The 14300-nt window shown below is 38.0% G+C and overlaps 1 protein-coding gene across 1 annotated transcript; it reads right to left on the reverse strand.

Moving 5' to 3' along the window:
* Positions 1 to 30: 30 nt before the first annotated feature.
* On the reverse strand, positions 31 to 14276 carry me2 (malic enzyme 2). The gene is made up of 15 exons (XM_004072321.4): positions 14069 to 14276; positions 12063 to 12212; positions 7561 to 7694; positions 7267 to 7416; positions 7006 to 7081; positions 6637 to 6798; positions 6207 to 6420; positions 5738 to 5835; positions 5199 to 5312; positions 4985 to 5096; positions 4749 to 4891; positions 4548 to 4650; positions 4337 to 4407; positions 3196 to 3294; positions 31 to 1989 (listed from the first exon to the last, which is right to left on the reverse strand). Exons 2-15 carry the CDS (start codon positions 12174 to 12176, stop codon positions 1828 to 1830), a joined length of 1752 nt encoding a protein of 583 aa, XP_004072369.1. The 5' UTR covers positions 12177 to 12212; positions 14069 to 14276; the 3' UTR covers positions 31 to 1827.
* Between the last annotated feature and the right edge of the window lie 24 nt (positions 14277 to 14300).

A 14300-nucleotide genomic window follows, 5' to 3' on the forward strand; every position in this document is an offset into this window, starting at 1 on the left:
TGTTAGACAAACAAACAAGGAAACAACAACTACAATGTCAAATAAATTGTATTTATCAGGTTTGAAACATTGTGCGTGTCTGTAATTAACTTTGTACAAAACATTACAATAAAAGCTCAAAAACCGGACAGCATCAATGAATACTTGGGTCACGGATATGTAGGACAACATCAACAAAATTCAGTTTCAGGACAGACATAGTTTTATTAGAAATAAACATTTGAAACAATTGCAAATCCACTTACATAAATGGACATTAAAAACAAGTGACCTTTTTTTTGTCACAAGCTGCACAGACAAAAATCTAAGACACAGGTGAGACTATTTTTAACAAAAAGAAAAACACATTTTTTGTGTGTGTTTTAGCTCAACCAGCAGCATGTTGAGAGTTGAACATGGAGTGAATTTTAACCCATTTTTTTTCTGGCACTTCAAAGCAAACAGATACAATAGGTACAATACCCTGAGGTCTATATATAATAATCAATAATAACTCCACTAGAGTTCATGAAAAGGCAAGCAAGTTATCAGCTGGTTAACCGACAGCTGGATTTCCTTCAGAAGAATCAAGATGATCGCGTGACATATCCGTTGTAAAACATCAAGGTGAACAGAAGAACAAAATAAAGTCTCATTCGTTATTTAGTTGTGCACAGTGTTAAAGATATTCACTATCACCACTACAAGCTACTTTATTCATTGACTAAACATTTTATTTCGGCTCTTTAATGAAGAGTTTATAATAGTACATTATATTTATCAGCTTAATCAATATTGCACTCTGTTTTGTAAATAATAATGGCTACGTACAGTTAATATACCATTTCTGCTATGTCCTTTATAGGGATTTTGTTAAAGAATGGAGTTATTATATATTGGACTTAATGGAGTGCAAACACAAAATAAAAGAATATATAAGGGAAAAAACCAGGAGCAACAATGTGCTGAAAGGACTAGCTGTAGCAATTAGTCATTTTACATATAAAATATAACACATTTCTCCATGTGAATCTGCAGAAACGTCAGCTCAAAGCTCTAAAATAATATTCAGGTTACCCCATCAGTCAGGTTTGTTTCCCTTCTTGTTTTTTCACCCCCCCCCCCCTCCCCTCCATCTCTAGATGCGCTTTACTGGCTGTTTAGAAGATAGCCATAATGTAGTAAAGGGCAATATTCAAATTAATATGTGATGTTGAGTCGTTTAAAACACTAAATAACATTACATGTTTGCACCACCTCAATATTCTTGTTACAACTGCACTGAAACCTGAAACCGAAATAGAATAGCAAACGAGTCAACAGTAACTCATAAAAGACCAAAATAATATACAATTTCTTTAACATATACATTTTTCCCATTTAAGTTAATAATATTGATGTCAATTTATTTATTCTGGAGTCACTAGTTCATAATTTTTTCAATGCTTTTTGCTTAATATATATTCTTTCACGTAAATCTATATCTTTCATTTGTTATTTGTTGACATATATGATCACTGCAAACAATAAATGATGAAAAGGTGAGGAGTCCCCCAGACTAAAATGTGTTTTCTCAACTCCATATTCCAAAATCAGTTGGCTATCCAACCCCACAAGAGCTTTCTTCACCTATAAGGTGCCCTTTTTGCCTAATATTTCCCTCTTTAATTTTAGCAAACCCAAAAAAAAACAGATCTAAACCAGACGAAGCAAAGAATAAAGATTACGGAGGATTTCAGCCGCTCAAAATTGCACAGAAAGAACACAGATCTTATGCTGTAAAATGAAAGTGGAAAAGGAAGAAAATAGGCGTCTGAGCGTGAGGCTCAACGAGTGCTTGCGTCACGTCTAGTCCGTCTTTGGCTTAAAGCTGACGCCTGGCCAGTCGTATGTGTCCGGCAGAAAGGAGTCGTAGCTGGTGTTCCACACAGTAGCACGTATGAAACCATTCTTGTCCATGGGCTCAGGGTAGCGGAATGCCATGCCTTTGGAGTAGACATATTCCATCGCCTGAAGAGGAAGAGGAAATCCAGTTCTGACTTTTTTCAAGCAATTCTTCCATTTCTTAAGAATGCAGTATTCTGTAAGTGTGCATGAAATTATAATATTCATAACCCTTTCATAAGATGTTCTGTGAACTTTACATCCAAATGCTTTTAAAACCCCCTCCAATGAAAATCATGTTTTTTGAGTTCTTGACATGAATGTGTGGCAGTTTTCTTTTGAATGAGAACACATGTACCGGTAATGAAAAATCTTTTCATTTTTGCATTTCTGAGTTTTTCTCCTTTTAAATGGCTGTCAATCAAACTGTTGCAAAGATGCTCGGTTTGAATTAATGAGCCGTTGTGATCTCAATGTCCAAGCGCCCTGATCTGCATTCCCCGCACGCATTTTAAGTGCGTCCATGGCTGGATTTTGTTGTTGGCCGCACATATTTAAAATTAAACTTAAAGTCCCAAAAGTGTTCTCCGCATTTGTGTTCTTGCTCTGACTGAGAAGAAAAAAAGAAAAATGTCATAAAGTTCAGGAGGCCCGAGCAGGCTGGCTCCCCATCCGGCAGCGGGTCTCTATCTGGCTGCCAGTTTGCCTCCCCGGAGCCGGCATAGTGATCGCTCCAGTTCCATCGGCCCTGCAACAGACTGTCCAGGGTGTACCCGCCGTCGCCCAACAGTAGCTGGGACGGGTACGGTTTGTTACCCGTCTGAACCAAATTGCTCCACTGCCAGACCTTTGCGCTCACCCACCCCTCAAATCACGCAGCTGAACCTCAGACTTCACATTCAAACTGGTCGCCTCTGCTGTGCAATTTGCGTTCGGTGTGAACGCAGCTCAACTCTAAAGGTCAAAATTCATATGAAACAGCAAAACACCCCCTCGATGTAATAAATTTTCCAGTTGCATAGCTTTGGGCTTTATGTGTGTTCAAATTTAGATTAAAATGCAAACTGTCACTTCCTGAAAACTTCCGTTTTTTTAATGTAGTTTTTATGTTTATGACATAGCAAGGCCTAATTCACATACTGTAGGTGTACTGAGTAAAGGCAAACTCCTCCTTCAACGTTTGAAGACTAAATAGGTTTGAATGCTTCACAAATGCCCTCAAACGGACTGTGACCCCGAAAAGGATTCAATAGATTTAGAAAATGGATGGATTTTTTGCTGTACAATGTTTTCCAATATGACCAAAAACGTATGTAAACCCTTAAGTCTTACCTTAATAGCAATCTGGACAGAGACCTCTCTGATGTTGGAGAGAGGAGGATAGAGTCTGCCTTCTGCAAGCTCTTCATCAGTCAGCTGTTCTGCAAGAGCCTGCAAAGGTATGGAAATCTTTCAAGACTGTTGCTATGGACAAAGACCCCCCCCCCCCTTAAAAAAAAAACAATAAATTGTCATAAATTACCTAACAGCTTAAAACAGCAGAAAACTTAAAGCAGATTTTGCTTTTATTTAATGAAACGCAAGACCAATGTAACCCCCATTTCTGGGATGAATAATGAATAAATAAACACACTGTTGGAATCAAAGTCCAAGTTGTGTTTTGAGTGACACTTTGTAGTCTGGACTAAAAGGAGACAAACATTCACCTTGAGAGTAGCACCATTTTCTAAAGGATTAACAATAAAGCTCAGATCTGGGGTCTAAGGTTTTAACCCTTGTGCTATCCTAGGCACTTCAACATTGGGAGTTGGGTCATCTAGACCCACTGGACAGTGCACTGAACCTTTTTCTTCAATGATTTGTCAACCTCACTGGTGTCCATGGATTACATGAAATCTTTTCCACCTTTATCCACCTTTGTCATGGTAGGGAGAACACATCAATGTAAGGGAGGGATCATCGCACAAGGGTTACTTAAATTAATAAACCCCGTCTTCTCCACGGTATATATGGGTACCATGTCTTTGGTTATATGCAAAGCGACTGCTTCTCCACCGTGCCCTTTTCCTAGGGATGGGTACCGAGGCCCGGTATTGAACGAGCCCCGGGGCAACATTCTTCAAGAACGCAGTATTGTTAAGATCTGACCTCAACGGTTCTGCTATCGGTACTGGAGAAGTCATATTTTTTTGTGTCACACAAGATATAAACTAGAGCTGTAACGGTGTGATGAAGCAGCAGGAGTCGTGGTCATTAATTTATTAAATCGATTTTCCGCCCAGGCCTATATCAATATGTAAAGCTTTTGATCAAATATATATTTAATGCCAGACTTTAAAACAGTATGAGAAAGAAGAAATGAAAAGTTTAGAGAGAGTTTACAAAACATGCTTAGAGGACAATATTGCCATGAAATGCAGGGACAATGTCGGCAAAAGAAACAGACTTTTATTTAGAAAGTTTGGTTTCAAACCTTAGCAGCCTCTAGGAATACTGTGTCACTGATGTGCCTCACTCCGCTCAGGATCACAGCCAGGGCCACACCTGAAATGTCAAAATTTAGCAGGAATTTTTGTTGGTTTCTTCCAATCTAATAATTCCTATACTGCAAAAGGTCACAGAAAACAGGTACCTCTATTAGTTTGCTATTCATTTTACAAATGATCAATCTCCTCCAAGTTTACCTGGAAAGATGTAAGCATTGTTTCCTTGCCCAGGGGTGAAGACCTGTCCGTTACTCAAAGTAACTGGACCAAATGGACTTCCACTGGCAAAAAGACATCTCCCCTGTAAGGGCGGGAGCACAAAATTTAACATTGACCAGTCTTTAGGTTTGATATTTGGTGTAAGCATTTAATACAAAGAGACAAGTAAGGAAAATGTACATCAGTTAAAGTGTAGGCCTCCTCGGCTGTGCACTCTGCTTTATTTGTTGGGTTACTCAGAGCAAAGATGATTGGTCGTTCATTGAATGTCCCCATGACTTTAATAACATCATGGGTAAACAGGCGTCCAGCTCCCGCCACTCCTAAACAGATTTAAAAAGAAAATTATCCTTACTTCTTTAAAAATTAAATCAAAAGGTTAAATTTAATTTGGTATTTTTTAAAATGATTATTACCAATAATAGCTGTGGGTTTGATGGTGTTGACAGCATCCAGGAAGCTGTGCACGTCCCCTGGACTATCATGGACAAAAGCCTCCTGGTTATTATCAGTTTTCTGTGATCTGCCCTGGAGTTAAGAAAAAAAAAAAACACACAGCCAAATTGCGTTCAGTTAGCAGAAAGGCAATGGAAAATAAAATAAAAATGAACAGGTGTCACCAAATCTAACCTTAACAAGTAAACCGTGGGCGTCGTACATCCAGATCTTTTCCTGGGCCTCTGCCTGCGTCATCCCTGCCTCCATCATGGCCATCACGATCAGATTGGCAATGCCCAGAGCAGCCTACAATATTTAGAAATTTTACATTCTGACCACAATATATATATACATAAGAAAACTGAAAAATGTACTTTGTAAAAAGTTAGTCATGTGAGTTTTGAACCATTTTAAATATTTGTTCTTCCCATTTGACTCCTCCCCTCAGGGAGAGCTGAGCTGCAGTCGTAGCTGCACTCTGGGGCCAATAGGTGTTTTAACCCCCAAATCCATCTGTTTTTGCAGAGTTCCAAGCATTCAAACAAAAAGTCCTAATCTCAATACAAACACTTGGCAACTGAGCTGTGTTTTCTGCCCTTATTTGAACATCCAGTAGAGGGCAGCAGAGCCCAAAAAGATGGGATGGGATCGGTTTTAACTGCCACCATCAACAACAACAAAACCTGCAAAACATGAATTGATCCCGTTTTTATGTCTACATTCTAGCTTACCTCTCCAGCTCCCAGGAAAAGCAGTTTGTGTTGTGTGATCGGTTTGCCAATCGCTCTTTGAGCTGCTAACAGACCAGCAAGGGCTACAGATGCAGTGCCTGTAAAAAACAAAAGCAACAGAAATGCTAAGCAGTACAGCAGAGCATAAAGACATGACATTTCCTGAAAGTGCTTCTACTGAACTACAGCTCAGAACAGCTGTAGCTTTATGTCTGAAGAAAAAAAACTCAATGACATAGCTTTCTTCAATAAAAACAGGCTATTTTTTAAGTGCTCATACAGTTTTCCTGCTTTTTTCATGACTATTTTCAGTGAAACTCCCAAAGAATTAATAGGAAAGATAGTTATTAAATGGCTAGAAAGCTGCTTTAGTAAAGGAGCTCAATGAAATGAGAAGTTAAGCTTTTGATTGAGGTGATAGCTTTGAAATGATTTATTCTTTGGAATACACTGTCTGTTTTGTGCAAACCTTGGATATCATCGTTGAAGGTGCAGTATTTCTCCCTGTACTTCCTGAGGAATCGGAATGCATTGTGGTTTCCAAAGTCTTCAAACTGGATCAGCGTGTCCTGGCCATATTTGTTCACCACAGCTTCCATGAACTCGTCAATAAGGTCATCGTAGGCTTGAGACCGGTCTCGCTTTTGATACAAGCCCATGTAAAAGGGATCCTTAAGGAGAGTCTGAAATGAGGAAAGGCAACAGGCAAAAATGTAATACTTCTTTTTCCCCAACTGAGGCCATACAGCAGGTGGGACGGGGAAAGTTGTCACGTAACTGTGAACAATGCATTTCTATTCACTTCAAATGTATACTTTGTTAAAAGATGTGCTGTTAAAATGGCAGCACTAGTTGCTAATAACCAACACAAAGCACACAAATAGGTAACAGAGTCTTACCTCGTTGTTTGTGCCGACGTCGATCACCACAGGCAGACATTTCTCAGGTCTGATGCCAGCGCAGGCAGTATACAGGCAAAGTTTACCCACAGGGATGCCCATTCCATAGACACCAAGGTCCCCCAACCCTAAAATGCGCTCGCCATCAGTTACCACAACAGCCTAGAAAACAACAAGATGGAAAACGTATGCAAAAACCAGCTGGAAAAACAACCCCAATGAAATTGTTGTTCATTTTAATGGTATAAAGATCTTGATTCATCTTTATTATTGGCTATGTTAGAGTAGAACATTTAGTAAATCATCGTTGTAAACAAAGATGGATGGACGAAGACAAAAAGCTTTGGTGTTAGCTTTATGAGCACTTACAGATACATTGGTTTCTGGCCAGTTGTCCAGGATGGAGCGGACATGTCCTCTGTCCAAAATGGAGATGAACAAGCCTCTGATGGGAGAAACAAGATCACATTTAAGCCATTAAAAAAAGAACATAACAATCCAAATATTTACTGTTTGCTATTAAGAGGACCAAATCCCCCCCCCCCCCCCTTTTTCTCTTGAACAAAAAGATATCAAATATCTACAAACAAAAAACAAGTTAAAACCCAATAAATCATATTAAAGCCTTACTTGGGTCTTCTGAAGATGTGTCCATACTGTGTGCAGGCCAAGCCCACAGTGGGAGTGTAGACAATTGGCATCAACTCCTCGATGTCTTCCATTAAAACCCTATAGAAGAGCCTCTCGTTCCTCTCCTGGATGCCCATCAGATAGATGTATCTGTTTCAAATAGCATCAAGAACAAATGGAGAGTAAGAAAGACACTTATCTAACAATATTCTGCATGTATAGTATTTTCTAGGTTTACAGGAAGATTTCTGATGACAAGAAAATTATTGGAAAAAGAAAAAGGAAAAACAATACTTTTCTAGAGGATCTGTCATTTTCTTGAGATTTTTCTGAAAGCGCAGCGTCTGAATGTCCTGAGTCTCCACTTTAGGAGGCAGTAAACCATGAATGCCTAAGATCTGTCGCTCCTGGAGAGTAAAAGCCATGCCCTGTGTAAAAGCACACACAAGAAAAGAAGTTAGTTATCAAATTCTTATGAATTAAGCATCAGCTCTTTAATGAAGCATTTATTTATGAGTCCACTGTCATTTTAGTTATGAACATTTCTAACCGCCAGAGATGGGCCAAAATGCAGACGTCCAGAAGACAGGAACAGAAAGTAAACAAATTATCTGCAACCCAATGATTAAAGCAGCCAGCAGCAGTTTTCATGTGAAAGCCGTGCAAAAAAAATGCCTACAACCGAACACACTTTATTTCTTTGTTTTCCATAAAATGTATTAGATAACTCATTGTGTTCTATAATAAGACAGAAAGATTATAGATTTTACACAAGTTTTTCATGAATAACAGTAGATAAATTCCAATTTAACTGTATTTACAGAGCACTTTTCCTGTTACAGAACACCCCAAAATGCTTTACATGAAATGAAAAAAACTAAATTAAATAGGGATAAATAGTCTGTTTAAATAGGTTAAGTTGATATTTTTAATAACTGTTTTGTAACATTGGATTTTTCCAAGGCTTGAGCCATGAAAAAACCCAGTTGTCTTCTCCCTGCCTCTGGGTAAGATCTGGCGAGATATTCCACAGGTAGTGAAAATGTTACAAAATGGGGAGAATTTTAAAGCAGCCAATGGTAACATCTGTGTGATCAAACCCAGATTTGAGTTTTTTCTTAAATTAAGAATATGGGGGAAGTGAGACAAGCTTTTGTTTTACAGCGTCTGAGAACGTGTGTGCACATGCTGAGCTACGGACTTCTGCAGGCAAAACGCAGACGGGACATATGAAAGTGGTCTATTACTCTGTGGAAGAGAAGAATGGAAGGGGCTCCCCGAACAAAAAAGCTGAGTCATGCTGATGGAGCAATTCACTCCTCTGCAGCTCCATTTCATCACAATCCATTAGCATCACTACTTCAAAAGACTTTTAGATCATACCGGTTAATTCAAGTATGTAAAATGAAGGGAGTTCACAGTATTTCTTTTTGTATACCCGTCTTTCAAATTTTGTTTTTACAAATCTGTGTTGTTCAGAAAAGTAACCAAGGATAAGCAAGTTGAGCAAATGTAAAAAAAAAAAGAAAATACACGATAATTTCTACTAATGAGGAAAAATATCTAAAATCTGTTTTTTTACATGTGTTTTGGTTGCTTCTTCATTTTAAGAGTCTGTAAAGTGATTATTAGCCCATTTGGTTTTTTTTTAAGTCTCATCTTACAGTTTTAAAGTCCGTCTTTTCTTACAAAGCTAGGTCCATTGAGGCTTTAATAATCTATTTTTATGCACAGTCAGCGTTCTGTCATTCTAAATATGCTGCAGCTCCACTGCAAACTAGACGCCATATCTTGTAACTGGCCAGTGACCAGTTTGCCTCTTGGTTGCCATGACAGCAGGGGCTCCCTGTTTAACAGGCCAAACCTGGGCTAGGTTTAGCATAACTAGCATAGATCAGTTCCCCTCTTGCTGGTGAGGAATCAAGTTACAAATGTCAGCTATATTTTGAGTTCTTACAAATGTATAAGAAAAACCTCTACAAGTTAAAAACATCATTTATTTAAGATAATTTTTTAAAACACGTTTTTTGCAAACATGCAAAATATCTAAAATGGCAAACATTAAACAATGTGAATAAATGTTGTGTTTAAAGCTCTTTAAGTGTTTTTTTAATGTCATTTTCATCTACTTGCTGTTTTTAACAGAGAACAGTAACAAGGTAATTTTATTACCTTAAGTTTATTCTATTCTATTCATATTTGGGCGACTATGGAGCAGAGGTAGAGCAGTCTGATCACAAGTGTCCTTGAGCAAGACACTGAACCCCACATCGCTCCTGGTGGTTACAGGTTGGCGCCAGTGTTCGGCAACGGAGCTTCCATCAGTGTGTGAATGTGTGTGTGCGTGGGACTGGGACTGTAAAGTGCTTTGGGCCTTCTATGAAGGTAGTAAAGCTCTATGCAAGTACACGCTATTGACCATTCTGAAGCCATTATCACGTCCCATCTTTTTCAATGTTAGCAATAATTTGAAAGCCAAGAGGAACAGCAAGATGATCAAATACAGTGGTGGACAAAATTGTTGGTACCCCTCAGTTAAAGAAAGAAAGTCCACAATGCTCACTGAAATGACTTGAAATGTTCAAAAGTAACAATAAATTAAAATTTATTGAAAATTATATAATCAAAATCAGCCATTACTTTTGAATTGTTGATTAACAGAATTATTTAAAAAAAACAATCTAATGAAATAGGGCTGGACAAAAACGATGGTACCTATAACTTAATATTTTGTTGCACAACCTTTTGAGGCAATCACTGCAATGAAACGGTTTCTGTATTTGTCAATGAGCCTTCTGCACCTGTCCACAGGTATTTTGGCCCACTCCTCATGAGCAAACTGCTCCAGTTGTCTCAGGTTTGACGGGTGTCTTCTCCAAATGGCATGTTTCAGCTCCTTCCACAGATGTTCAATGGGATTCAGATCTGGGCTCAAAGAAGGCCACTTCAGAATAGTCCAACGCTTTTCTCTTAGCCATTCTTGGGGTTTTTTGGCTGTGTGTTTTGGATCGTTGTCCTGTTGGAAGACCCATGACCCGCGACTGAGACCAAGCTTTCTGACACTAGGCAGCACATTTCTATCCAGAATGCCTTGATAATCTTGAGATTTCATTTTATCTTGCACAACTTCAAGACACCCTGTGTCAGATGCAGCAAAGCAGCCCCAAAACAGTGTTCTTTTGGTTGTATGCTTCATTTTTGAGTCTACGAACATAGAGCTGATGTGCCTTGCCAAAAAGCTCATCTGTCCAAAGGACATTTTCCCAGAAGCTTTGTGGCTTGTCAACATGCATTTTTGCAAATTCCAGTCTGGCTTTTTTAGGATTTCCTTTCAACAGTGGTGTCCTCCTTGGTCGTCTCCCATGAAGTCCACTCTGGCTCAAACAACGACGAATGGTGCGATCTGACACTGATGTAACTTGATCTAGGAGTTCCCCTTTAATGTCTTGGGAGGTTGTTCTGGGTTCTTTGGATACAGTTCCAACTATCCGTCTCCTCAATTTGTCATCAATTTTCCTCTTCTGGCCACGTCCAGGGAGGTTAGCTACTGTCCCGTGGGTCTAAAACTTCTGAATAATATGTGCCACTGTCGTCACAGGAACTTCAAGCTGCTTAGAGATGGTTTTATGGGCTTTACCTTTACGATGTTTGTCTATAATTTTGTTTCTAATGTCCTGGGACAATTCTCTCCTCCTCTTTCTGTTGTCCATGTTCAGTGTGGTTCACACTTTTTCACCAAACAGCAACGTGACTATTTGTCTCCCTTTAAATAGGCAGACTGACTGATTATGGGTTTGAAACCAGCTGTGATGTCAAGTAAAGGACATACCTGAGTTCATCATGACCCCCTTGGCAATTATTTCTCAGTCTTTTATGGAGGTACCATTATTTTTGTCCAGCCCTATTTCATTAGTTTGTTTTTTAAATAATTCTGTTAATCAACAATTCAAAAGTAATGGCTGATTCTGATTATTTAATTTTCAATACATTTTCATTTATTGTTACTTTTGAACGTTTCAGGTCATTTCAGTGAGCATTGTGGACTTTCTTTCTTTAACTGAGGGTTACCAACAATTTTGTTCACCACTGTATAAAAGTATTGCTCAGAGATTATGACATGCTTCATTGTTGTTTCTATTATTTCTTTGCAATATTTGGCTTCAATATAACTGATATCAACCACAAAAAGTCTGAAAATATCATTGTGTTGTCCATGGCATGTTATCTGCAAAACCTTTTAAGACCCACCCCTTTTCATCTGAATTGTTATTGATAAAGCCAGATTAGATATTTTATACCTTTTGTGTAGCACCTTCAGAAAACCTCCTTGTGAAATGTTGCTTTAAAAACAAACTGAGTGAATTTCAACCAAAAGTTTCTTATTAACATCATTTTTGCACATATTTTTTTTAACTTAGTTTCTAGATTTATGAGTAAGAATACAATTGTGTTTAAAGTCTTTTTTTTTTTTTTTTTAAAAACACTGTTTACATATGTCTGCCTTAAAAGGTTATGACCTCACTTGATCAACTTAAAATTATTGTTTACAACAGAAAGTAAAAAAACAAACAAACATGCTGTTCCTGATTCTTTACATAGTAAATCAATGTATTTAGTCGTCTCCTCCATATCTCAATAGTTTATCTACTTTAACCAATTCTGATAAATTCTTACAAAACTGCATTAAACTTCCAGTGCAATCACATGATTTGTTGTTTGTTAGTTCCTTTCTGGTGTAAATCTAACAACACTACAAACACTTTATTTTAAGTATGGCTCATACGGCATTTGCTTACCTTGTTAGTGTGGGGGTTTAACATGAGGGGCTTGCCTTTTTCTTTGGTGTGGGCCCATCTGCAGGCAGAGACACAGGGCCTGAGGGAACAGGCCGTTCTTAACCTAGACAACATGGCAACTCGTTTGGAACGTCCACTGCGTGAAGGTGTCTGTGACAAAAATAAAAACACAGAACTGAAACACAGGTTAGGTTAACCAGCTCACCCAGGTTAGGTTTTTGCTATTTCCTTGTAATATATAGTTGCTAGGTATGTTGAAATTATGCCTGCACAATTAATCGCAAATTTATTGTTATCAAGCTATGCAATTTCCATATCGCAAAAGTCGGCAAAAATCGCAATAAATGGTAAACCTTAAAGTGCTAAGACAATCTTATGGCAGCTTGAACTATTTAACGAATCACGTAAGTCCCTTTATGCACTTGACCAATCAGATGGAGCTTTTATGTTAGATGTTGCCCTCCTGATCAGACGAGGGTCATTTGGAGAATAATTTAAGGTGGTTTAACTCCTATTTAAATTAAGCTTTTGCAGTGAAATGTACATTTTTTTGTGCTATTTATTCATTTATCACAAGTTATCTTCAGAAAAACGCCACAAGAACACATCAAAAACCCCATAAACACAATTTTTAATGGAGTGGGTCTGTAAGATGCTCACAATATATATTTTTGACAACAGAAACACAATGTTGTCCATGGTATTTACAAAAAAAGAGAGAATTTACAGTATTTTTATCATTACAAAGACTGACTAATCGTTTTAATCATTGCAGTTTGAGAAAACTTTTATTATAGTCAGCTAAGAATAATGGATAAACTATTACTGCTCTTTATCACAGCGAGAATCCCTCTCACACACCTTCCGCCTTAAAATTTTACTGCACAGTGGGTTTGCATTGTCTGCAGAAAAAAATGTCTATCTGGATGTGGTTTCCTATCTAAGCAGTTTCACTTGGTTAAAATGACCTCAGATCCATTCCTTCCTAATAATCAACTTCAGCAAACAACTAAAACAACATCACTATAGAGCAAAGATTTCTGAACTTTCTCAGACATTTTTGTAAACCTGTTAAATGTTTGATTTTGTGTTCAATAATTCAATAATCAAATTTATTTTTTATGTAACCGCTATCTCAAATTATTATTAGTATTTTATTTTTATGATTGCATTGATTCGTATCTGCACACACACTTGTCTAAATCCTAGGAGAATCTTTCTTTTGAGGATTAAAAGTGTTTCTAGCAGCTGCAGTCTTTAATCTGGATGAGGTCAGACATTATTTAGCATGACATGTGAGGAGTGAAGCTTTAGAAAATTGTAATAATCCTTTTTTATGTAATAGGGAAGAAGATAAACCTACAGAGACAAAAATACCACACACCATATACATATAATAAACAATTTGTTTTCAGAGCCACCACATACTCATACACAAGAGAGCCCTTTTCAGTTGTTGCAGGAATAGCATCATCACAGTTTAAGCTATGTCATGCATGTGACCTCTAATTCAGATTGCATTATCTTGTTTTGATAGCAGAAAGGGGCCTGTTACAGAAAGAGTTGGACCCATAAGCTGCTATTTTCTTCCATAAACCTTCAAAAATCCATAAATTATTCATTCAAATAAAGAGTTAAGAGTGGGGTGTTCTAATCACTTTGGAAATAGACAGCCAAAAATATTGTCTTTATCATTATCAATCACGTGGAATCCATATAAAGTGCTTGAATATGCAGCATAAAAATTAGCGCAACAGGAAGTTCAGCAGCCTGACATCTCAATCAATGCGAAGGAAGCTAACAAGTGCTGCAAGCTAACTGTTGCCAACCGCTCAGTGAACAGGAACAAGTCATGAAGCCTACAGCTTCGTCCTGAGCATAATAAAATGACACAGCAGACCAAAGAGAAACATGCTTCCCATAATTATGTTTTTTTCTTCACCGAGGTTCACTTGTGAATTTGCATGGTTTATTTTTTGCTCTGGAAGTTCTAGCTTGAGACTTACCTGCGCTCGAAATAACACTAAAAGTCGCTCTTTCTTTAGTTGACAGTCTTAACAACTGCTCAGCACATGTCTTCCGCCTTATTCGTAGTGTAACCGTTTGGCGTTTATCTTTTAGGAGTTTCCCCTGAAAGTCTATGCGCTTAAGTCAGCCAGTCCAGAGGAGAGAGGAAAACAGCGCTGTATCCAATCGCAGAACGGAATGTCCTTTATAGGTTACCGTAAAAACTGATGC

The sequence above is a fragment of the Oryzias latipes genome, chromosome 9, assembly GCF_002234675.1.
Source record: "Oryzias latipes chromosome 9, ASM223467v1".
Classification (NCBI taxonomy): Eukaryota; Metazoa; Chordata; class Actinopteri; order Beloniformes; family Adrianichthyidae; genus Oryzias; species Oryzias latipes.